Source organism: Vipera ursinii, assembly GCF_947247035.1.
Source record: "Vipera ursinii genome assembly, chromosome: 3".
Classification (NCBI taxonomy): domain Eukaryota; kingdom Metazoa; phylum Chordata; class Lepidosauria; order Squamata; family Viperidae; genus Vipera; species Vipera ursinii.
Genome location: NC_139516.1, coordinates 67,643,551 through 67,669,567, shown reverse-complemented (window position 1 = coordinate 67,669,567; position 26,017 = coordinate 67,643,551). Strand labels below are relative to the sequence as shown.

Sequence of the window (26,017 nt, the reverse complement as noted above, 5' to 3'; positions counted from 1 at the left end):
AAAGTAATCATCCCATAACTGCAACTTCTATAAACATCTATACAGGTACTCCTCAACTTACAACCATTTAGTGACTGCTTAAAGTTTATTTATTTATTATTTATTTATTTATTTATTTGTTTGTTTTTATAAACCGCCCTTCTCCCGAGGGACTCGGGGCGGTGTACAGAATAAGGTAGGCATACAGAATGAACAATAGTGAAAACAAACAATAGTAAAATACAAACTGGGACCCCAATTAGAGCTATCAGGCCAGGCCGGACTGCTGGAACAGGTAAGTTTTTAATTCGCGCCGGAAGGTAAAGTTACAATGCCATTGGGAAAAAATGAGTTACGACCATTTTTCACACTTACGATCACTGCAGCATCTCCGTGGTCACGTGATCAAAATTTGGTCATTTGGCAACTGGCTCATATTTATGACTGTTGTAGTGTCCTGGGGTCATGTGATTATCTTCTGCAACCGTCTATCAAGCGAAGTCAATGGGAAAACCAGATTCACTTAACCTCGTGTTATTAACTGAACAACTATAATGGTTCACTTAACAACTGTGGCAAGAAAGGTCATATATGAGGCAAAACTCGCATAACAACTGCTGCTTAGCATCAGAGATTTTGGACTCAGTTGTGACTGTAAGTTGAGGACTACCTGTAATTATAGCAGTGAGGAATGGGTCAGCTTGCTGCAGCCCCAGGATCACTCACTGTGGGACAATTTAATCATTCTATTTAATTATTTCAAATAAATTAAAAAAGCAAAAATGTTTTAATTTTTGCCCTTCACATTTCATCCCGCCCCTCCTATTGCATCCTTTCTTTAATCATTCTGTTTCACCATTTCTTTGATATTAGTGTAACTTTTGTGCCGCAACGAGTTGTCCTGTGTCGGGTTGGCCATGGCGAGTTGTCATATAGCAATGAAAGACTTTGTATTATTGTCTCATCAGTTCCTTGTGTCATTATGTGTGAATTTTGGCCTGTGCCTCCATGACAAACCATTTCGGTATAGGAATCCTTTAAAAACAACCGTGAACTGCTAGTTTCAGAACCTGCCATGTGGGAAAGAGCTTCTTCCAGCACTAATAGAACCTCCCATTTCTATGATCAGTTATGTTCTAACATTTTATTGCTGTCAATCTGTTTTCCTTCCTCAGGCTTATATACAAATCACTTACGTTGAGCCCTATTTCGATACTTACGAAATGAAGGACAGGATAACTTATTTTGACAAAAACTACAATTTGCGGCGATTCATGTATTGTACCCCGTTCACGTTGGATGGCAGAGCTCATGGGGAGTTGCACGAACAGTTCAAAAGGAAGACTATCCTGACCACATCACACGCTTTTCCTTACATTAAGACAAGGATAAACGTCATTCACAAGGAAGAAGTAAGTCTTGTACTTCCTTAAACTCTGCCTTTAAGAGATGAAAAGGCTGGGTGAATGAAGGAAATGATGGACAATGTGCCTAGTGCTGCAATATTTTCACACAACTCAGTTTTAATTTGTAACACTTAAAAACATTCAAGTTATTTTTAATTTGGCAGCATCTCCGTGAGTCTTTGAGAAAACAGCTTATGCTTTTGTTCGTCACAAAATTCTGCTGCTGCTATTATTAACATAGATTTATGTGACTGTTGAATAAACAAGCACCCTGAATTTATAGAAGCTTATAATTTAAAGTATGGTGAAGGAGATGAAGTAGAAGTGAAAGAATGCACTGTATCTGTGTGAGTCTTAAATTAATGGCCCGTAGTCCCATTTCATTTCTTAAAAAAACATAATTGAAAGTCCCCATGTAGACAGTCTTCTGAGGGAAACATGTTTTCTCCACAAAACAGATGTTTCATTTTCAGTGGGAATCTCTCTGCCATTTTGCTTTGTAGTTCTCAGGAAAAAAAATATCCTTCCGCATCAAAGTATGCTTCTCAAATTACTAATTCATGTATTGACTTTGTAGCCATCTTTCACAAATAAAATCTTTTCTGCTTCATTATTATTATCATCCTCCCTAAGTTGTGAACTAATTAGATCCACATATCACACTAAGTAATGTTTATGTTTGGTTTTGGCTTTGTACTGTAGGTGAACCCATACACTGTGTGCTTTAGCAATAGCGCTTAGCAATAGCAATGAGACTTACACACCACTTCATAGTGCTTTACAGCTTTACAGCCTTCTCTCTGACGAGTCTTAATTTGACCAACCTTGGAAGGATAGAAGGCTGAGTGGTTAGGCTTGAACTGCTGGCAGTCGGCAGAGTCTGCAATACTGCATTCTAACCACTGCACCACCACGGCTCTTATCTTTAGCTTGTGTGCATGAACCCCGATAACTATGGAGTATTCTGCAAAATGTGGTTAAAATAAACCACAGTTGACCATAGTGTGTGAATCTTGGCATCATCAATCAGTAATTAGGGTCCATTACCCAGTAAATTGCCCAGTATTTTTTTTAACAGTCTATTTTTCAGATTGTTCAGGCTTTTTACTGCAGAAAGCTAGTATAGGGCATTAGAAAATTAGTTGAAATGATAAGATGGGCTCCTGGGGCATTTGGTAGTAGTGGCCACCTGTTTTAGTATAACCGGCTGGTATCCTTCTGCTCTAATTTTTTAGTATTTATTTGCACTGGGCAATGGAGGGGGAGCATCCGAATGTTTTCTGCCCTTATTTAGAAAAATAAAATGTCTGTAAATTTACTTCACGCTTTTTGCATCTCCCTGGGTCTTTGTTTTGTTAGATAATTTTGACACCAATCGAAGTGGCCATTGAGGACATGCAGAAAAAAACCCAAGAATTGGCTTTTGCAACCCATCAAGATCCAGCCGACCCAAAGATGCTCCAAATGGTGCTTCAGGGCTCAGTAGGCACCACTGTAAATCAGGTAAGAATACAGAGTATCATAAAGCACACAACGATTTGGGTAGTTAAAAGTTGAGAGTATGCTGTTAAATACAAGTCTTTATTTCGAGGGCTACAGGGAGGACTTTAAAAGGCATGTAGTATAATAGGTAGTCCTCGAGGTATGACCACAGTTGAGCCCCAGATTTATCTTGCTAAGTGAAATCTTTGCTCAGTGAGTTTTTGCCCCATTTTACGACTTTCCTTGCCACATTTGTAAAGTGAATCACTGCAGTTGTTAAGTTAGTCACACGGTTGTTATGCTAATCTGGCTTCCCCATTGACTTTGCTTGTTGCAAAAGGTGATCATATGACCCCGGGACACTGCAACTGTCAAAGTTGCCAAGCATCTGAATTTTAATCATGAGACCATGGAGATGCTTCAATGGTTGTAAAGTGTGAAAAACGGTCATAAGTCACTTTTCCCAGTGCCGTTGTAACTTTGAACACTCGCTAAACGAACTGTTGTAAGTTGAGGACTACCTGTATCAGATGTCTTCCTGTTAGCATACATGGAAGTGAAAAGAATGGATAATTTTATATCATAGGATGAGTTACGTACTGGCACCTGAATTTATAAGAAATGAGCATGCACAATTATTACTATTATTATTTTTTTTAATTCCATTTATATCCCGCCCTTCTCTGAAGACTCAGGGCGGCTTATAAGCTTAGCAGTAGCCTTCATTCTATGTATATGCCTGCTTATTAGGGCTTTCACACACACACCCAAGCGGCATTATTACAAAGTAAGCTTAATTGCCCCCAACAATCTGGGTCCTCATTTTACCTACCTTGGAAGGATGGAAGGCTGAGTCAACCTTGAGCCTGGTGGGATGCGAACCTGCACTAATTGCAGGCAGCTGGTGTTACTTAAGGAGGCATTAGCCCACTGCTCCACCAAGGCTCTTATGATTGGCAAAGGGGGAGGTAAAATTTCAGCTCTGTTCCTCCCTAAAGATCCACAATCATCCAGATCCAGTTGGCCCCCACTCTGCTGTTGTTTACAAGAGATAGGAAGACGTGGTCCTTTGCCCAGGCCTTTAGCAAGGGAGAATGAGAGCCTCTCACTTCATCGTGCTTGCCATTTTTTTTATTTTCTTAATGTTTTATTGTAATTTGTTTGTTGTGACCTGCTCAGAATCTTTAAGAGTTGGGCAACATAACCAGATCAACTGAAAGATGAAGTCAACGTTGTGGGCTGATGAATTCTGGGAGTTGAAGTCCACAGGTTGTAAAGGGGTCAAGAGTTGCTCATTCCTACTGTAATGAGAGTTATAGTGCCAGTTATATAACTAAGAAGTGTATTTATGAATTAAGTTTACTGGTTTTATATTCTGGCTTTATTTATTTTTGCAATGTTGCAGATAGCTCAAGGTTGTAGCTTTAGTTGCTTAGCCTCATACAACTGAAGTGGCATAATTCTAAACGTAAACACCTCAAATTAGCCCCCAAATACTATCTTTTTCAATATATTAAAGGCAAATTTACTCCTTGATGTGATGTGGTTTTTGTGTTGCCGGTCTAAGGGCTTTTGATGTATAAGGTTAAAGAAAATTCTACATTTTATTAAAATATTTTGTGTCCATACAATTATTTTGCCCTTTTTTTTCCATTAAGGGGCCGCTGGAGGTTGCACAAGTATTTTTATCTGAAATACCCAATGATCCTAAACTCTTCCGTCACCATAATAAACTTCGGCTTTGTTTCAAAGACTTTACAAAAAGGTATTGTGTGATTTGTTATAAAGATCTGTACTTTTTTCCCCCTTCGGTTAGCACAGGGGTAGGCAACCTCGGCTCTTCAACTCCCAGAAGTCCACGAGTCATAAAAGAGCCGAGGTTGCCTACCCCTGGGTTAGCAAAAACAAATCTTTTGGGTGCTCATTTCTATGTCTCTTGTGCTATTTTGAGTCCCTTTCCACTTTTCGGTCTAATGGATAGGAGATACTTTCTTAATACAATCCAATACAATTTTGAGAAATCACTCAAATGTTATTCTTTTTTTTAATGAAAAAGCAGTCATCTTTATATTTGAGACAATGCTACCTATTTAACATTTGTAAAATGTTGTGGAGGCCAGACATTTAGCATAGACAGTAAATTGGTTTTATTTTTTTCAAAAAAGCTCTCCATATTAGAAAAAAAAGAAAATGTCCACAATTACTTGGTAGCAAGTGTGCCAAAATATAGAGAAAACCATAGTGCTGAAAAACCAGCTTCAACAGTACAGTACAACTACCCGCTAAAATCAAGCTGCATTGATTTTATGTGAAATGGACTTTCAATTTAAGGCGTAGTTAAGCATTATCTAGGAACTTAAGGATGAACAAAGATAAATTGACATAATGTTTAATTATCATCTAATACGTTTATGATCATTTGCTCACTTAAAATGCTTTCTATTGTGTTCTAGATGTGAGGACGCACTACGCAAAAACAAAAGCTTGATTGGTCCGGACCAAAAAGAGTATCAGCGGGAACTTGAAAGAAATTATCATCGTCTCAAAGAAGCCCTTCAGCCCTTGATAAATAGAAAAATACCCCAATTATACAAGGCTGTTCTACCTGCTGCTTGTCACAGGTCATTCTAATATAACATTTCTCACTTTTCCCCAAAGGCCTCCTGAATGGAAAAAAAAATCCACCATAACTATACCTAACGTAACCTATGGGGTAAGATAGTGCCATTTTCCATAGAGGTGGCCCTTGACTTATGACCACAATTTCCACTGCTAAGCCAGTTGTTAAATGAGTCACAGCCTATTTTACCACCTTTTTGCCATAGTTGTTAAGTGAATCACTGCAGTTGTTAAGCGAACCATGTGATTGTTAAGATTTGCTAGTTTGGAAGCCTGTTGGGAAAGTCACAAAAGGCGATCACGTGACCCTGCAATTGTCATAAATATATGCCAGTTGCCAAGCGTCCAAACTTTGATCACATGACTGTGAGGATGCTGTGGCATTCCTAAGTGCGAGGAACGGTTGTTAAGTCACTTTTTTTCAGTGCTATTGTGACTTTGAACAGTCACTAAACAAATGAGTGTTAAATCTAGGACATATTGACTGGCTCAAAGCCTGGCTGTCTTTTTCCATCTACTCGCAACTTCGCTGCTGACTTCCAACAATCCAATTGAGTGAGAAAGTTAGCAGGAAGTTGCAAATCCCAGGTGGCTCACAAATAGACCAGCAGACAGATAGGTTGCTCCTGATAGGTGGGAGAAGGAGCATGGGAGTGTGCAGCACGCACTTGGGAAGAATATGCTTGGGAAGGGTGCCCGAGTGGCCAGGGAGATGCAGCATGAGCGCAGAGCGGCTAGGGTAGGACGCAAAGGTGAGAAAGACGTAACCGAGCAACTTGCGAAACTTCCCTGTCAACTTTCCCATTGACTTTGCCGGTGGGAAGCTGGCAGGAAAAGTTGCAAACGGCAATCGCATGACTGTGGGACACTGCAAAACAGTCATTAAGTGTGAGCCGGTTGCAAAGACCCAGATTGGGATCATGTGACCTCAGAGGTGGTGAGACAGTTGGAACTTTGAAGGACTTGTTCAGTGCTGTCATAACTTTGTTGGAACTTAACCAAGGGCTACTTGGGGGGGGGGGCAAATGTTCTATAGAAGAAACACTTTCTGCAACAGATTGTTATTCAATTGGCAAGAAATAAAACTTGATTCTGTGGTTTTAAGTTGTGGTAGCTCATTTCACGTTTTTTTCCCCCCACTCTCCAGAGATTCCTTCAGCAGAATGAGCCTTCGAAAAATGGACATATAAGCACCCCAGAAGGGACTTAAAAAGAGTTTTAAGGTACTGAAAAGGCAGTTTCAGTGTTATCGACACCAGGAAATTTGTGGAATTTTGCTCTGGGCAGGGTAGCTAACTTGCATGGGAGCATTAAGTGGCCAAATCTTTTCTCCTGGAAAATGTAGTTTTAAAAGTCTGTTTTTGTAAAATCTATTGCAACAGTATGAAAGTATTTTTTAAAACTTCTTTTTTTAATATTCAAAGGTACTCTGAATTCATCAAGCTTATTTATAGCATTCTGTAACGTGATTTTTTTAGTCTGTATATTTAATTTATAATAGCATTTGAAAAAGCAAACAATTTTAATATAGTGTTTGTTTATATTAATGGTACTATTAAATATTTGAAAGTTTCCACTTTATTTCATGCTTTTCTTATTTATCTCCATGTGCAAACAGTTTTTAAAAATATGGACAGGTATTGCTGAAAAGAATGCTTTCTATTGTAAATTTACTCTTTATATATGCATGATTATTACATCTGAGCTTAAAATTACTAGGGTAGCTTGGAGCTCTGTTTTTAGTATAAATTTGTACTTTCTAATACTGTTTGGAGCCGCTGTAAATAAAACAGGTTTGACTAAAAGGTGAAAACATAACTTAAAAATTCATCTTATCCCCCATCTCAGCTAGTGTTTTATGCTAGGGTTCTTTTTAAAACAGAACACTGGATTGAAAGGATGAAGTGAACTAAAGTGAGATTGAAAAGTTAATCATATACTATCATACCATATCCACATTCTAGCTAAATTTATTTTTCTTCACTGTAAAGTTATTACCAACTTTTATTTGTAATGATTGGACAACTTTCTTGGCTACTTCCCAAGTGCCTCTTCCATATGGACATAGGGAGAAAATTATCTGGAATGTTTGTCTTTGCAATTTCTGGCCTGATCTAGTTTAAATTTTCTTTTGCCAGTGTGTTTCCTTAGCACCAAATTTGCTACTATTTTGTTTGATTATGGAGTTATGGTGGGATGGAGGGTTTGTTGTCACTGTGTGTTGGGGGGAGAGAGCACGGGGGGGGGGAGGCTCAGCTAATCTCAGTGTACACATGTTGTACTTTGACAATAAAGGTTTATTTATTTATTTTATTTAATGGCCATTTTCAGTTCTCTTTTAAATCACTTGCCTCCTACATTCTGTTAGGTTGGAAAAGAACAAAAAGGCAAATATACTTACCTCCATCAAGGTTTACAATGTTAGGGTTCTACTGCCAACATGATCTACCACTGAACTTTGGTGACAAATTCTCATCAAGTTCAAAAAGTGGTTCAGAAACCCAAATCACAGGTCTGGCAACTTTTAACTTAGCTTCACCTATTGGGGCATGTCTCTGCCAGCTGTTTGGAATGCAAAGACCTTTATTTTGGCCACTGATTGATACAAATGCATTCTATAAAACAAGAAAATTTGTCCCCTAAAATTAATAACTGTTGGCAACCATTTGTGGGCAAATGGGCAGAGTTATAATGCTGGGTTGACAATTTGCAAGCCCATGTTCGAAGCCCAAGTGCTGCTGTGTTATAGGGTGAGCTCCTGTCATTCACTCCAGGTCCTGCTAACCTAGCAGTTTGAAAGCAGGCAAACTTGAGTAACTAAACAGGTATCACTTCAATGGGCTCATTAAGGGGGACTGGCTGATCATTTCACTTCAGTGCTTCCAGCACAGAAGTATAGTAACATTTGTGGGCAAAAAATTGTTACTTACTTTTAGAGAAATAAATTTATCTTTATTGTTTAGGACTCAGGGGTAGGCTGGCTCAGGAATTCTAGGAGTTGAAGTCCACGAGTCATAAAAGAGCCAAGGTTGCCTACCCCGGGTTTAGGTAATCAATTGGTGAAATATCCTTATAAAATTGACAATACAAAAGGAGCTAGGCTGTGGTTTCTATAGCACCTAAATCAAAGGGGCAATATTAAGTTTCCTATATTTCCCTTCCAAAACAGCTGTGGGGAGAGTATTAAATAATAAAATCAATTTGAAGCATGCCATCCCTAAACATTAACTATCATCAAATAAACGCTGAAAATCATTGATACAGAAATACAGCCATTGTTATGGAAGTTAGCCAGTGATACCAATATCACTGTAATATCCGTAATTAGCTGTACCAAAAAAAGAGATGAGCATCTTGTTTTCAACCTTAATTAGAACACTTACAAAATGTTCATGGGATAGAGGAGGAAAAAGTTAATTCGAAGTTTTCAAATGTGGAATGAAGTATCAAATCATACACAGATACAGTTTCCTTTTTTATATAAAAATCATGTTTCATCATCAGCTACAAATTTTTGCAAGATTGAATACATGCAACTTTATTTGTTAAAAATAATATATTTACTGTACAAGTAATGCGATGAAGCTGGAATCGCTGCTATATGGTGCTTGCTCTTAAGACATTATTTATTCAACAGAATATATACAGACTTGTATTCTAAAGCAATTTGTATAACATCTACAAATTGAATTATTGCCTTTAAAAACACATTTGCCCATTCTTATAGAATGAAAATAATTTTAACATGTATCTACAAAATTGTCATTGTACGTTTTTCAAAAGCTACCATTTGCATATCAAAATACGATCTCACTCTACAATTTTCTTATAAAATAGCAGATAAGGAGTAGATGTAGATGACGAAATTGGAGACAACAAGTTAAGAAAATCTCTTTCCTCTATAAGTTTAACCTCTGAATCGTCAAAAAGTAGCCACTTGCCTTCATACTGTTTTAGGGAACTCATTACATGCGCTGCTTCATTTTCTAGTCCTGTGGACGTAGCGCCAGCTTGTTCGCACTCTCCAAATGTCATGATTGCTTTAGGACAGTTCCATTCAGCATTTCTTGCTTCACCCATCACATGAGCCACTTTCTCAGAATGGGCCACTTTGTTATTTGGCAAATCACAGCTGGACTTGCTTTTCTGTCCGCCCAAAAGACCCACAGCTTCCATGTTCTTTTTGTTCAATCCTTTGCTAGGTTGAGTGTTTTCTCCAACTGTAAAAGAGACCTCACCATCATCATAGTCCTCAGTGACAGCTTTGGCTTCTTGTTCATTTAGTGGCTCTGGGCAAAATTTACAAAGAGCATCACTGCTGAAATTATCACTGTCTATTTGCAAGCTGTCAAGATCTGCGAGTTTCACTGAGGCTGTGTAGTGGCCGCTGCTGATAGTAATTCCACTGTGCATCACTATGGCAAATAATCCATAGATTTCACTGGCTGGGTTTATGCTCCAGTCATCCAAGGACAGCTTGAGAGGTGTCTGTAGAGGAGTATTTATTTTGGAGAGTCCACCATAAGAATCAAACCTTTTGGAGAAGATAACATGTAAAGTTAAGAGCACTGCTTTCCATTAAAATCATTTTTAAGATGTAAATAAATATTTTATTTTGTAAAAATTAACCTCATACTATATTTTCTGATTTTTCTCTATGATCATCAGCCAAAAAGATGGCAAGAATTTTTTTTTGCAAGAGATAGGCTCACTGTTGCTTACTTTTGAGATCTATAAAATAATCAATCCATGGTTAAATAGCTTCTTGGTTTAATTGCTTTAAATTTGTATGCTACAATGAAAGCCAATTTTTGGCTAGATTTTAAAATGAGGAACCAGATTGTTGGGGGCAAAGTACAGTATATGACTTTGTAATAATGCCACTTGGGGGGGGGGGCGAAAGCCCTAATAAGCAGGCATATACATAGAATGAAGGCTATTGCTAAGCACATTGTGTTTTAGATTGTAAGCCGCCCTGAGTCTTCGGAGAAGGGCGGGATATAAATGGGATTAAAATAAATAAAAATAAAAAAAGCCCACGATACTGGGTATCACCTTTACAAAAGAATGGCATTGCGTTATGGATTTGTAAACTGAGTGTTTTTCACCAGATACGAACAGTACTAAAGAGCAGTCTTGCAGCCACGCAGATCTTTCAAGCATTCAGAATAAGCACTCCAAGGTAAAAATCTTATTTGATCAGCCTTATTTTAAATTAGACATTTTAGATGCTACATATATCCAAGTAAGTACTAAATTAATCTTTAAATTCTACTTATTTTTCCCAGCATACTGCTGAAATTATATACACTACTAGACTGTACCCAATAAGATCTATTTGTAGCAGCTAAATAATTAATTTTAGATGTCTAATTACACAATTTTGTCAAAGTTATATGAGCACTTAGCACTTTTCTGCTAAGCCATGATGGTTGATGAGTAGTAGAAAGAATAGCGTATAGAGAAAGAAAATTAAGTCAGTTGGTTGTACCAAATTCTGTTTAAGTCATACTATCAAACAAAGTTGTACTTATATCCAGAATGATCTTAAAAATAAAAATTAGAGAACAGAGCTTACATATAGAATAAAATCTTAAAATTTATCCCTCCATAGAATAATTTATGGGATCCTATTTTTCATTCAGTATCTATTAAACATAAATGCTAATTAACATCTAAATAATGTTTGACAGTAAACGGTTTTCATTTTATCATTAGTCTAAATTTTAATTGGCTTCCAATAATTTTTTCATATTATTTATACCCAATACTCACTCTAAGCCACTTGCAGCAAAGCACTTCAGGTGGATTGTTACAACTTCAGGCATTTTATCAAACAAAAGACTGCGTTCCGCTTCTGTGTAATGGAGACAATTTTCACAAAAGTATTTATCTTCTCCCACAATCCTCTCTATGGAAGCAAACTGTGAAATTGCCCATTTCAAAGTCTTTACATCTGTCTTGGGTTCTGGGGAAACTAAGAGATAACATTAATTCAACAATATTTAATACAATTGTTCTGCAAGTGCAAAGGCAAATTGCTGTTAATTATAGCAGCAGTAAAAATTGGAAAAACAAATTATTTGTAAGAACACAAGGTAAGGAGTTACAACGTTAAGAATATTGGTTTTTATATTTTGGTCTTATCTCAGAATTTCAAGGTCAAGTTTCTGTCCTCAGCTTATTGATATTGGGTCAAAGAATGCCATAATTTAAGATAGTGAGGAATCAGTAATGTCCATTAAGTAGTACAGCCTTATTGCCTTGGCAGCATTAATACAGACACTTTAACTACATTTATAGCAGAATTTTTAAAAACTAGAGGTGGAGAAAAAAATTTGCTACAAAGAAACTGTCATACATTTGGGGCAAATCCAGTTCAGGTTTTCCCTCGTTCAGTCACTACATCAAACCAGCTTGTGTAACAGGTTATTAGATATTGTACTGAAAAAAATATCCTAAAAATTCTTTTCTGAACTGAGCAATGTACACAACTTTCCAGTAATATGTGTTTGTCATAAACATACAAGATGGAATTATGTATCTCCCTTTATGATGTAATACACTAGAATAGGATATTTAAAAGTAAAGATGAAAATTCCTAAATTGGACAAAGACACAAATAGCTTAAGTACATTGTCTCATAGACAATGAACATGACAAAGATATTTAGGACAAAAAACAGAGGAAGTTCCTAAAGAATTTATGACATCAATGACATTTATTGAATCTCCCTCCGAAAAGTTAACCCCATACAATCATTGTGCTTCATTGATGAAAGCAAGAGAATCTAAACTACTTTTCATTCATAGTGTGGGATTTTTTTTAACTAGCAGAATTTCATAGATTAAAATTCACTTTTACTATTAAACATCGAAAAAAATAGAATGTTCTGCTGAATAAATTTAAATTCACAGATGAGCTTCTTTAGGATCTCAAATTCTCCTAGCCCATACATACCCTGAGACATACTTTCTTTTAGGAAAACACCAAGATACTTAATTTTTTGAAAAAGTAGAGTACTGGTAAAAACGTAAAAGAGAACTTTCCTTCTGACCACTGTGGAGAGAATTAAACTAATCTTATGGCTGGGGGAAAAAGTGATTTAGGCACATGATACATACATGAGGACCCAGATTGTTGGGGGCAATTAAGCTGACTTTGTAATAATGCCACTTTGGGGGGGGGGGTGAAAGCCCTAATAAGCAGGCATATACATAGAATGAAGGCTATTGCTAAGCACATTTAATTTGTGCTTAGATTGTAAGCCGCCCTGAGTCTTCGGAGAAGGGCGGGATATAAATGGGATTAAAATAAAAATAAATTTATTTTATTTATTTTATTTTAATTCCATTTATATCCCGCCCTTCTCCGAAGACTCAGGGTGGCTTACAAGCTTAGCAGTAATAAATGATAAATGATACAAATACGCTTATTTGTTTCACTATCTTACATTCTGCATCTTTGGGCACTCGATAGTTTGCAAACAAAAATTAGCTATTTTTCAAAGCTGAATGTTAGATAAAAATACACTAAAGGGTTTTACTGTGTGGAGAATTATTTTTTTGAAATGTAAAAACAGTAAGATTCCTGATGCAGGCTTCCCTTAGATGATTTATACTTTATCACTTTGACATCCAATTAACTTTCTATAAATAATATCTAGACTTTCAGGCTTTTTCTGCACTAAACGCTATTTAATATTCCTAGGATGGTTGGAATACTCCTTCCTGTAATTCTCGCACATGGCAATTTTTAGTCCTGGCTAATTTTCCAGTCCATCTCTCTGCTTTTGGTCCTAGCAATGTAACACAGAAATCAAAAATACGGGGGTATAACTTTAAACCAGGCATGTCAAACTCATGACGTCACAAGACGTCGCGTGGTGGATCACAACTTTTCCCCCACTGCCGGCAATGGGGTGGGCGTGGTTTCGTCGTGATGCATCTGGCCCGCGGGGCGGCAGTTTGACATGCCTGCTTTAAACAGACAAGGAGGAAGTTCAAATGTTAGAAATTATTACTTCACAGAAAGAGCAGTGAAAGCTTGGAATCGACTTCCAGAGGAGGTAGTGAATCAGTCATCAGTAACTGAGTTTAAACATGTTTGAAATAAAATACATGTCCGTCCATCTGACAAAAATGAAAAAAATAAAATATAAAAATTAAAAATAATAGACAAAAACAAACTCAAAGGGCAAACTTGGTGAATCACTAGGTCTTTTTCTGCCACCAGTTTTCTATGTTTCTAGGAATGGATCTACATTTAATTAATTATCGAATCTACATTTTCTTAAAAGAAATGTGGAGAGAAATTACTAACGCCGAAGCTTATTTAAAATCAACTCAATATGCCTAAAGTGGACTAGGAACCCACAAGTTTCATTCCACCTTTGTAACTAAATGATAAAGCAGTATTTGCTAAGGGAAATTTAAAGTAATCAACATACACTTCAAAGGTTTAAGGTGTAGTATCCCGAGTACTCTCTATAGCAACACCTGCTATCCAATAAAGTTCTAGTATAAATTATGAACGTGTACCTATTTTCACTTTGGAGGTTCTACTTACTTTCAGAATTCTCCTCTACTTTTAAGAGCTCATCTTTTTGAACGGGTACACTGATATCTTGAAAATCTTCTCTTCTCTCAGTAAAGCACTCACACTCTAAACATCGGGTTCGTAAGACCAATTGACCTTGGAAGAGTCTCTCCACTAAATTGAAGATAGCCAATTCTGTACAAAAAAAACCGCAGATTAAGTGAAATATTTTCTCTGAACGGATTTTGTTTAATGAAACAGATTTTTTAAAAAAATTCCTTGATATTTTATCAATGAGTTTGAATAACTGTAGTAAAAAGGAGAATGACTGAAGCAGAATAGTTGGAAGACTTCTTATGTCAAGACCATCTTATTCTACTCCATAACACACTTTTTATTTAAACAATGTACTTCAGATGTGACACTGGAACACAGATATGCTAATAATATTACAAAGTTCTGTTTATATGGACGGAGCGCACACATGGAAAGATTTAACCATGCTTGTTTGAGATACTCATAGGAAAATTGCATTTCGCTTGGAGGTAAACACATGTGCAGAGGCAAAAAAACCTAGATGCATGGTTTACTTTGCCTTCTCTTACAGCTAATAATTGGTTATAAATTTTACTATTAAATTTGATGGCACAGAAGGATGATCAGATCACTAGAGCATCGAAGCTGGTAAAATTCCCACTCTCCCATGTCGCGGGCATAGGCTAACCTTGACTGAAGCATTCAGTTCTTTCTCCAGCTGTAGTTTTCATAGATGAAGAATCACAACATTCTCTGTTTGATTTGCTATCGTTTTCATACTTGAGGGAACTGTCTGTAAATTCACAGTTGTTAATGTCTTTAACTTGATCTTTGGACACCAAATTTGTTTTCAGCTTTCCCAGACTACAAAATTTAGATAAAATGCTAGGCTGGTCATTTGAAGATTTTAACCAATTTAATCTAAGTCTTGATTTTTTATGTACTGGTTTTGTATTTTCATTTTCAACAGACTGTTTGATGATAGCTTCAGTTTGATTTTCTACTTTTTCTTCCAAAGCTTTTCTTTTCGACCGAGTCTGTCTCAAATTTTCTTCTACTCCGTTTTTCTCTTTGAAGACTTTTGATTTTTTCTTTTCATTACCACCTTCCATAACATTTTTCCTCTTTGCATTTTCTTGCTTTGTTTTGTTTTCATAATTCTTTATAGTTTGGCTCTGGAGCACAATGTCATCTTCCCCAAAGCTAGTGCCATTGGCATCCAACTTTTCTTTCAGTTGAACTGCAGGCTCCTCCAGTGATTTCCGTCGTAGTTCCTCCTTTAAGAGCTGACAAGTTCCTTGTATATGTCCTAATATACATTGTAATACTTCTTGAGCATCATGCTGCAAATATCCTTCATACATGGGATTTAGCTCTCTATAAGTACATGAGAAATAAAGAATATATACACTCAGTTAACTTAAATCTAATAGTATTTATAAAACTTGTACAAGGAAATATATGAGCCTAAGCAACCTTAGTAACCATTTTCCAAGGTATACAAGAACTGCAATTTAACTATTATAGAGAACATAGTTCAAACTAAGCAGTTTCATTTAGAAAGATTATATGTGCATTAATTTATAAAAAGCCTGCCCAGACCAAAATTACTGTTAATTTTAATCATTAAGACTTATACCATTGAGATCACACAAGAAGCAAACTCTAAACTGGTAATTATTGAGCTACATCAATTAAAAGTACTAATAATTTGCCAGAAATTTTCTATAAGTATAAGACTATATGTCCTTAATACAAATAATACAGTAGTGCTTACAGAAGGCTATTGTAGTATTTCGAAATAGGCAGTTTCTTATATTTGGAAACACTGTAAAAAAAAAATCATTACTACCTAAGCGTATTTAGCAGTCTTCTTGGTTGAGTAGCAAGTTCATCTGTATATTTATCTGGATTTAAAAGAAAGCTTGCCTGAAGCTGTTCAACTGAAACAATCAAAGTATGTAAGCTGCATACCAATTCATAACTTCCAAAAGAATTTTCTTTAGTAGTTTCCTATAAAGACAGAAAATTGTTTGCTTTACTAATTTATCTTTTTCCCTATTATTTGTTATATGAAAATATAGTCTTTTTGTATCATTGACATGCATGTCTAACTTTTGTTACTATAAATTCATGCAACCATGAGAGGAGATATTTAAAAAGTGGAATAAATATTATCGGCCTTTCCATTGTTACATGCATGTTTATATAAGCAGGGCAGGCCTGTATCTAGAGTCAGCCCAGCCCTTTGATCCTGCCAGAAGAAGCAACTGGCTCTCCATCATTTTCTGAATGAGAGGGGAGTCAACATGTATCAAGACTAAACCTCTGAAATGGTTTCCTGCAAAAATACGCATTTGGCTGCAACCTACTGCCTTCCAGAAGCTTCTGGAAATAATTTTTCATTTGGGGACTGATGCCAGACATTATCCTATATGTATGGTTTTCTATTTTTCAATTATTTTTTTATGATTATGCATTGTTTTCTCATGAGGTGAGCCATCAAGAACCTGCATATGATTGCATCAGGATATGTGATTAATTGTCCTGATAATATAACTGTGTTTGTAAGTTTCTTATAAATTCCTTCTAAAAAAACAAAACTGTTACATCATTCTGAATTCTCTAAAGGTAGCTTATGATATACCTAATAGTGGGCAGTAAATCTCACCTTATCTATTTCATCCTTTAAATTTTCCTTCCTTTTTGAAATTATATTAAACAATTGTTTCACTCCTGTTTTAAAGCCAGGACAAAAATAGAGCACCTAAAATTAAAATAGAAAATAAAAAATTAAGAATACATTATATGTGGAAAAATTCAAATATAATATACATGCTTTAAACATTTGAACCAGAAATCATATTTAAACTCACAATCAACAAATGATCCTGAACTACATGCTACTTTTTAGCTAAGATATCAAAGTTGTAAACTTTTGCATATATAGTAGGTCTCTGATGACATACCTTCATTATGTTACTTAACTTGTTTATTATAACACTGAAGAAAGATGTGTGATCAGCTACTTTAAAAAAGAGAGAAGGCAGTACATATAAAATTATTTGTATAGCAAGAGATTCCATCCTTTTTGTGCAAGTACAGAAAAGTCATAACCAACCTAGAAGCAGAAAATGCTTTCTGCATGTTTTGGAGTGATGTGGTTTCGACTTCAAATCTGAGGAGGATATGCATATTTGGCAGGAGAGGTATGCTTTTTTGTTTAATATTTATTTAGGGGTTTCTTAAACTGAGTATGCTTTACTTGTTTTTAGTATGTTAATTTTATTCAGTAATCTTTACAGTTTTCTTTAAAATTGTGCTTATATGTTGCTCTAATGTGTATGAATGCCTATTCACATTTACATTGGGGGAAAGGAGTTGTGAATTTATTATCAAAGATGCCTAGTTCCTCTTCTGTGAAATAGATAAGATAGTCAAACCTAACAAGGCCAAATGTGGGTTTGGTATTTATAGGTCAGACATCTAAGCTAAAGGAAGGAATAAGATATTAAAAGAGGAGAATATAGAGTTAGTAAAAAGTGAATGAGGAGTACTTTGGGCAATAGGAAAAGAACAATAATAATGTAGTTATAAAAAAAAGTTTGAATAAGAACATTCCAGAAAGCATTTATATGCAAATAATGGGTGATCAGCATGGAAAATATTCACATTGCATTATAATTGTTTTAATCAATAGCACATTTCTACTTGTAAGGGATAAAACACTTGCAAAAAATTAAACTTTGAAACAGCTAAATATCACTAAAATAGGACATGAAATTAACATTACAAAACATTTTTTCTGGTACAGATTAAGCTCTAAAAGTTTCTTTTGAAAGACAACTTATCAGTATCTTACCATGAAAAGGATGTTGACAAGAGAGCAAAGATTAAATAAAAATACAGAAATATTTGCTTTATATGTGCTTTTTTAAAATAACCTGCTTCATCCAATTAGAAAACCAAAAACATTACATTTCTAAAACCATATAAAAATTTACCTGAAGTATACTGTTAAGATAACAAGTATTTCCAAGATTGTTCAAGCCCACAAAAGGTAGCATGTTGTCTTTTTTATCACAACAGGCAGGTGAAAGAGGTTGTGCTGCAGGAACTATCTGATCACTAGTAATATAAAAAAGATCAATTTCAAAATGCATATGAAAAATATAGCATGCATTTTAATAATACTATCCTATACATAACTTTCCAGAAGACACACATACTTTAATGAACTGCCCAAATAAGTACATTTAGGTTTACAACACTTACATGAATTTAGATTCTAAACAATTATGTATTCAGGGTACACTTACAGTACAGCAATCAACATTTTTAAAAATTAATATACACTTTTAATATTTACAAAATCAACTCAAAAGGTATTGTTTAACATTATAGCACACTTTTTAACATGCTGCAAACTAGTTTCTGAAGGCATTTTTATATCTAAACTGATAAAGATCTAAAACAGTAAAAGCTTATTTACATAAATTAGATGGGTAATCTACTTGAGGCCCAGGGCTGAACTTAATATTTGTTAGGTGATCAAGGGCTACAATGAATGGATGATGATGATGAAAACTGGATGGAGTAAAAATTTAAAGATATGAATGGAATTTTCTTTTTAACTTGCTGAGCATATTTTAGGGCTTCCACTGGTTTTTAAATACTTCTCACCTCAAAACACCAGGAAACTGTCTTATGTTTATAGCAACTGAAGCCAGAAGAGGGCCTCTGGAAGCCATAAAAAAAAGCAGCACTGGGGCCACAAATTATCTATCCTGCTGTAAGGGAAATATTAAAGCGGCTAGTATCTTTCAATATATCCAATATCAGCTTAGCATAACTAATATATTTTTCATAAATACCACACTGTCTTGCCTCAACCCCTTCCTGCATGGTGCCATAAATTGATTGCCTCTGTCCAAGACACTGGACCAGAATGGGAAAAGTCTACATTTGCATGCTTAAAATCCTCTACTGTATACCTTTTACTGTGATTTAAGTATGCAACTGAGTACGCACAACTTTTTTAAAAAAGTTTTCGAACTTTTTGCTCTATTTGTTACAAACTAAAAAGCTTACATTTCAGAAGGCTCATAGGCTGATGTCTTTTGTTCATTTTCCGCTGATTCTACAAAATCTAGTGCTCTTTTTGTTTCCCTTTTCTGGAAAAACTTCAGTGACAGCCTGCTTTTCGCTGCTGGCGTATCTCTTGAAAGTCCGTGACTGTCACTGGGCAACACGCCAGGCATTTTCCCCCCTCAGCCAAACGTTGAGGAAGGCATGAAAGAGAACTGTAATCTGCAGTTACTCCTGTTGAAGCACACAAAAGACGTTTGTGTTTTATTAAGTGGTGTTGTCCCTCTCCCTCTCCCCCCCCACATATTACTCGAAAAAACATCCGGGCCCAACAAAGAGGGGGCTGGTTCTATAGTAGATGCACTTTTATCAAGGCGTCATAGGTCTGATGGCTTTGACTTTGTGAAAGAAAGTATCTTCTGCAGGAAAGATAGCAAGCCAGTTACTTTCAAGTGGGGCCTTTTAGAGGCTTCCTGCAAATTTAATGGATAGTAGACCACGGAGACGTCCTCGGACAAGCGCTGGCTCTTCGGCTTTGAAACGGAGATGAGCACCGGCCCCTAGAGTTGGAAACGACTAGCACGCATGTGCGGGGGAACCTTTACCTTTATAGTTCCTAAAGGTGGGCAGAAGCTTCTGAGCCCACTGGGGCATTCAGGGAGTTTGAGTCCTCACATTTTATAGTTGCTAATCTTGAGAAACACAGTGAGTGTGTATATATATATATGTGTGTGTGTGCGTGTGTGTGTATATGTATATATATATGTATACACACACACACATATATAGATATATATGTGTGTATGTGTGTATATATATATGTAAATTTTTTGGCTTGCTAACAAAGAATAAAGGGAGACCGATAAGAACATTTCAAACTTATTTGTTCTCATCAGTCAGCCATACCCTTCTGAGATTCGAACCTGGGCCGACTGTGTCTTAAGCAGTTGTTTTAACCCCTAGGTCTCAGTCAGTCTGTCTTTCTCTCTCTGTTAGCTGAGAAGCAAGGAAGATATGTGTTTGTGTGTGTGTGTGTATGTATATATATGTATATGTGTGCATGTGTATATATGTGTGTATATATATATGTATATGTGTGTGTGTATATATATATATATATATAGTGTGTGTGTGTGTGTATACACACACACACATTCCGCCCCCACCGCCTCAAGATCGCCGTTAGCCTCAGCAGCCGGACTCTCTACCCGTTCCCGCCACGACCACGCCTGACACTTGCTTCCACACGAACAGGGCGCAAAGCCGAAAGTCAACCCTCCGTCTTTCCCCACGACGACTACCCACCCCGGCTAGCCTATCCCCACCGCATCCTTTCCAACCATGGTCACCCCCCGCCGCCCTCCTCAATTGGCGGGAGAAGCGGTGGAAAGAGCCACTTCTCCTCAGCCTAGCCGGAACCTCAACGCTTCAGGGCTATTTTAAAGCAGACGCGGCTCAACCAGGGAGGGTGGACGACGAGCTTAAGTTTGCTAGTCCTCAAGGATGGAAGAGGTAGCTCTTTACATAGCCCCAGGCTAAAACACAAAAAAAAAGCCACCGGGTTTCTGCCCAGCCGGCGGGACTAACTCCCGCGCCTCTTGGCTCGCTGATCGGGCCGCGGTCGCATTTCCTCACCCGCTACATCTTGCCGTTCTGCGCGCTCCCAAAGGCTGAAACGTGGGGGGGGGGGGACAAGGAGACGGCGTACACCAGTATTGGGTTAGTCCAAACTCGGCCGCCCCCGCCCCGAGAAACTTGGCGCGTTTTGACTCTCTCCCAGGACCCCTTTTTCGCCCGCGTTTGTCGCGCCGCGGGACTCGGCCCCGCCGGCGCGAACGCCTGTTTTCAAAATAACCCTTCCTCCCCTTTCCAAGGCGGGACGAGGTAAAAACGGGAGCGGACGGCCCCCATCGCTTATTCAGGGACGGCTTCCGTTTCCGAACGGAGAACGGGGGCCAATAAAAAAGTCTCCCTCCCGGTCTCTTCGGTCAGGCACTTGGCTGGGAGGACTAAAAAAGGGTCCTCGGGTGAAGCGCGCGTGCGGCGGTAGAGGCCTGGTTGGAAAGGCTCAAATCCAGCGACGTAGATGGGTGTAAGCGAGCGTAAGGAAGATGTGAATAATTCCGCTCTGGCCTCAACCCCGATTGGATCGCTAGGACGGTGGGGGGGGCGCATTTAAACGCGGCCATCTAACGGTTGAGGAAAGGGAGGGGCCCCGCGGAGGGATGGACTTTTGAAAGGGAAGGGAGGTGCACTTGGCCTCGCTATTAAAATCCAGACGAATCGGCGGGTCTCCGCGTTGAGCTGCAAACGGTGCTCGAGGAAGGGCAGTTAATACCAACGCGTTAGGCTCGAAGGGAAAGAGAAGAGAGAAATACAAGTCAATACAATAATCGCCTGCTTTTCCGCTCGGCGAGAGACTTAGAAAGGCAATTGGTGCCTCTCGCTTTTGGTGTATCCCGCCTTTATTATCTTTTACAAATACAAGCAGTCCTCGACTTACAACGCTTCATTTAGTGACCGTTCAAAGCTACGACGACACTGAAAACAAGCCACCTGACCGTTTTTCACAGTCACGACCGTTGCAGCATCTCCGTGATTGCGTGATTTAAGATTCAGATGCCTGGCAACTGGTTCATTCTTGCAACCTTTGCCATGTCCCAAGGTGATGTGATCACGTTTTTGCTACCTTCCAACAAAGAAAAGTCAACAGGGGAAGCCTTAACAACTGAGTCACTTAAGTTATCAACTGCTGTGATTCACTTGACTGCAGCAAGAAAGGTCATAAGATGGAGTAAAATTCACTTAAGTCTCACTTAACAGAAATTTTGGGCTCAATTGTGATGGTAAAGTCAAGCACTAAGTCAAGGTGAGGAACATATTTAACATACCTTCCCCCTGTTTTCCCCACAACAGTCCTGTGAGGTGACCAAACCAAATGTAAACAATTATTTTTATTTCCATCTAGTGATTGTTGAAAATTTTGCAGCCCTATGCATCCATCGCGACCCTATGGACAATGTTCCTCCAGGCCTTCCTGTCCTCTACCATCTTCTGGAGTCCATCTAAGCTCATGCCTACTGCTTCAGTGACTCCATCCAGCCACCTCATTCTCTGTCATCCCCTTCTTCTATTGCCCTCAATCTTTTCCAGCATTAGGCTCTTCTCCAGTGAGTCCTTCCTTCTCATTAGGTGGCCAAAGTATTTGAGTTTTAGCTTCAGGATCTGGCCTTCTAAAGAGCAGTCAGGGTTGATCTCCTCTAGGACTGACCGGTTTGATCGCCTTGCAGTCCAAGGGACTCGCAGGAGTCTTCTCCAGCACCATAGTTCAAAGGCTTCAATTCTTTGGCACTCAGCCTTTCTTATGGTCCAGCTTTCACTGCCATACATTGCAACTGGGAAGACCATCGCCTTGACTATACGCACTTTTGTTGACAGGGTGATGTCTCTGCTTTTTAGTGTGCTGTCTAGATTTGACATGGCTTTCCTCTCAAGGAGCAAGCGTCTTTTAATTTCTTGGCTACAGTCCCCATCTGCAGTGATCTTGGAGCCCAGGAAAATAAAATCTGTCACTACCTCCATTTCTTCCCCATCTATTTGCCAGGAATTGAGAGGGACGGATGCCATGATCTTGGTTTTCTTAATGTTTAGTTTCAACCCAACTTTTGCACTCTCCTTCTTCACTCGCAACAAGAGGCTCTTTAGTTCCTCTTCACTTTCTGCCATTAGAGTGGTATCATCTGCATATCTTAGGCTGTTGATGTTTCTTCCGGCAATCTTAATTCCAACTTTTGATTCATCTAGCCCTGCCTTTCTCATGATGTGCTCTGCATATAAGTTAAATAGGCAAGGCGACAGTATACAGCCTTGCCGGACTCCTTTCCCAATTTTGAACCAATCAGTGGTTCCGTGTCCAGTTCTCACTGTTGCTTCTTGGCCTGCATATAGGTTTCTCAAGAGACAAATAAGATGGTCTGGTATGCCCATCTCTTTAAGGACTTGCCACAGTTTGTTATGATCCACACGATCAAAGGCTTTAGCATAGTCAATGAAGCAGAAGTAGATGTTTTTCTGGAACTCTAGCTTTCTCCATGATCCAACGTATGTTAGCAATTTGATCTCTTGTTCCTCTGCCTCTTCGAAATCCTGCCTGTACTTCAGGTAGTTCTCGATCCACATACTGCTGGAGTCTAGCTTGTAGAATTTTAAGCATAACTTTACTAGCATGAGAAATGAGTGCAATGGTGCGATAGTTTGAACATTCTTTGTCACTGCCTTTCTTTGGAATTGGAATGTAAACTGATCTTTTCCAATCCTGTGGCCACTGTTGAGTTTTCCAAATTTGCTGGCAAATTGAGTGTAGCACTTTTACTGCATCATCTTTTAAGATTTTGAATAGCTCAGCTGGAATACTGTCACCTCCACTAGCTTTGTTGTTGCTCAGCTTTTCTAAGGCCCACTTCACTTCACATTCTAGGATGTCTGGCTCGAGGTCAGTGACCACCTCATTGTGATTATCAGGGACGTTAAGCTCATTCTTGTATAGTTCTTCTGTGTAATTTTGCCATCTCTTCTTAATCTCTTCTGCCTCTGTTAGGTCCCTGCCATTTTGGTCATTTATCATGCCCATTTTTGCATGAAACGTTCCTTTCATCTCTCCAATTTTCTTGAAAAGATCTCTGGTCCTCCCTATTCTATTGTTTTCTTCTATTTCTTTGCATTGTTCATTTAAGAAGACATTCTTATCTCTTCTAGCTATTCTTTGGAATTCTGCATTTAATTGGGCATATCTTTCTTTTTCTCCCTTGCCTTTCACTTCCCTCCTTTCCTCAGCTATTTGCAAAGCTTCCTCAGACAGCCATTTTGCTTTCTTGCATTTCTTTTTTTTGGGATGGTTTTGGTTGCTACCTGTTGTACAATGTTGCGAACCTCTGTCCATAGTTCTTCAGGCACTCTGTCTATCAGCTCTAATTCCTTAAATCTATTTGTCACCTCTACTGTATATTCAACAGGGTTATGATTTAATTCATACCTGACTGGCCTAGCGCTTTTCCCTACTTTCTTTAATTTAAGCCTAAACTTTGCAACAAGAAGCTCCTGGTCTGAGCCACAGTCAGCTCCTGGTCTTGTTTTTACTGACTGTATAGAGCTTCTCCATCTTTGGCTGCAGAGCATATAGTCAATCTGATTTCTGTGTTGACCGTCTGGTGATGTCCATGTGTAAAGCCGTCTCTTGGGTTGTTGGAAAAGAGTGTTTGCTATGACCATCGTATTCTCTTGACAAAATTCTATCAGCCTGTGCCCTGCTTCATTTTGTACTCCAAGGCCAAACTTGCCTGTTATTCCAGTTATCTTTTGGCTTCCTACTTTAGCATTCCAATCCCCCATGATGATAAGGACATCATTTTTGGGTATTAGTTCTATAAGGTGCTGTAGAGCTTCATAGAACTGGTCAATTTCATCCTCTTCAGCACCGGTGGTTGGGGCATAGACTTAGACTACTGTGATCTTGAATGGTTTGCCTTGGAGTCGAACTGAGATCATTCTGTCATTTTGAGGATTGTATCCTAGTATTGCTTTTCCTACTTTTTTATTGACTATGAAGGCTACTCCATTTCTTCTAAGGGATTCTTGCCCGCAGTAGTATACCTGATGGTCATCTGAATTAAATTCACCCATTCCTGTCCATTTTAGTTCGCTGATACCTAAGATATCGATGTTTAGTCTTGTCATCTCTTGTTTGACCACATCCAGCTTTCCTTTTCTTCCCAGTTGCAATGTATGGCAGTGAAAGTTGGACCATAAGAAAGACTGAGCGCCAAAGAATTGAGGCCTTTGAACTATGGTGCTGGAGAAGACTCCTGCGAGTCCCTTGGACTGCAAGGCGATCAAACCGGTCAGTCCTAGAGGAGATCAATCCTGACTGCTCTTTAGAAGGCCAGATTCTGAAGCTAAAACTCAAGTACTTTGGCCACCTAATGAGAAGGAAGGACTCACTGGAGAAGAGCCTAATGCTGGGAAAGATCGAGGGCAATAGAAGAAGGGGACGACAGAGAATGAGGTGGCTGGATGGAGTCACTGAAGCAGTAGGCGCGAGCTTAAATGGACTCCAGAAGATGGTAGAGGACAGGAAGGCCTGGAGGAATGTTGTCCATAGGGTCGCGATGGGTCGGACACGACTTCGCAGCTAACAACAACAACAACAAGCTTTCCTTGATTCATGGATCTTACATTCCAGGTTCCTATGGAGAAAAAATCTTTACAGCATCGGACTTTCCTTTCACCACCAGACATATCCACAGCTGAGCGTCCTTTCGGCTTTGGCCCAGTCGCTTCATTCTTTCTGGCGCTACTAGTATTAGCCCTCTGCTCTTCCCCAGTAGCATATTGGACGCCTTCCAACCTGAGGGGCTCATCTTCCAGCATCATATCGTTTTGCCTTTTGGTACTGTCCATAGGGTTTTCATGGCAAAGATACTGGAGTGGTTTGCCATTTCCTTCTCCAGTGGATCACGTTTTGTCAGAACACTCTGCTATGACCTTTCCGCCTTGGGTGGCCCTGCACGGCATAGCTCATAGCTTCATTGAATTACGCAAGCCCCTTCGCCACGACAAGGCAGTAATCCATGAAGGGGTATGCATCAATAAGCTGCGATAAATAAACTTTGATAAATTGACTAAACTAGTAGACCAGAGAAATGCTGTGGACATAGTATACCTACATTTCAGTAAGGCACTTGATAAAAGTAGATCACAACCTACTCCTTGGTAAGCTAGAAAAAGGTGGAATAGACAACATCACCACCAGACGGATCTGTAGCTGGCTGGCAAACCGTACTCAATGAGTAGTCCTCAATGGCACCACATCC

General features: G+C 38.4%; 2 protein-coding genes across 8 annotated transcripts in view; one reads left to right on the top strand and one right to left on the bottom strand.

Moving 5' to 3' along the window:
* The window catches only part of DOCK7 (dedicator of cytokinesis 7), a 142,555-nt gene extending 135,495 nt beyond the window's left edge, over positions 1 to 7,060 (top strand). For all 7 annotated transcript variants that reach the window (XM_083359893.1, XM_083359892.1, XM_083359891.1 and 4 more), the window contains 5 exons: positions 1,155 to 1,391; positions 2,745 to 2,888; positions 4,526 to 4,632; positions 5,321 to 5,488; positions 6,634 to 7,060. In XM_083359893.1, coding sequence (XP_083216019.1) covers positions 1,155 to 1,391; positions 2,745 to 2,888; positions 4,526 to 4,632; positions 5,321 to 5,488; positions 6,634 to 6,676 — 699 coding nt within the window. In that variant the 3' untranslated portion in view covers positions 6,677 to 7,060. The remainder of the gene's footprint in view (positions 1 to 1,154; positions 1,392 to 2,744; positions 2,889 to 4,525; positions 4,633 to 5,320; positions 5,489 to 6,633) is intronic.
* A 1,888-nt stretch (positions 7,061 to 8,948) lies between these two features.
* USP1 (ubiquitin specific peptidase 1) lies at positions 8,949 to 20,929 on the bottom strand. The gene is made up of 9 exons (XM_083359886.1): positions 20,784 to 20,929; positions 19,152 to 19,382; positions 18,065 to 18,188; positions 16,732 to 16,827; positions 15,913 to 16,073; positions 14,749 to 15,437; positions 14,055 to 14,219; positions 11,262 to 11,463; positions 8,949 to 10,020 (listed from the first exon to the last, which is right to left on the bottom strand). Exons 2-9 carry the CDS (start codon positions 19,319 to 19,321, stop codon positions 9,297 to 9,299), a joined length of 2,331 nt encoding a protein of 776 aa, XP_083216012.1. The 5' UTR covers positions 19,322 to 19,382; positions 20,784 to 20,929; the 3' UTR covers positions 8,949 to 9,296.
* Positions 20,930 to 26,017: the final 5,088 nt, after the last annotated feature.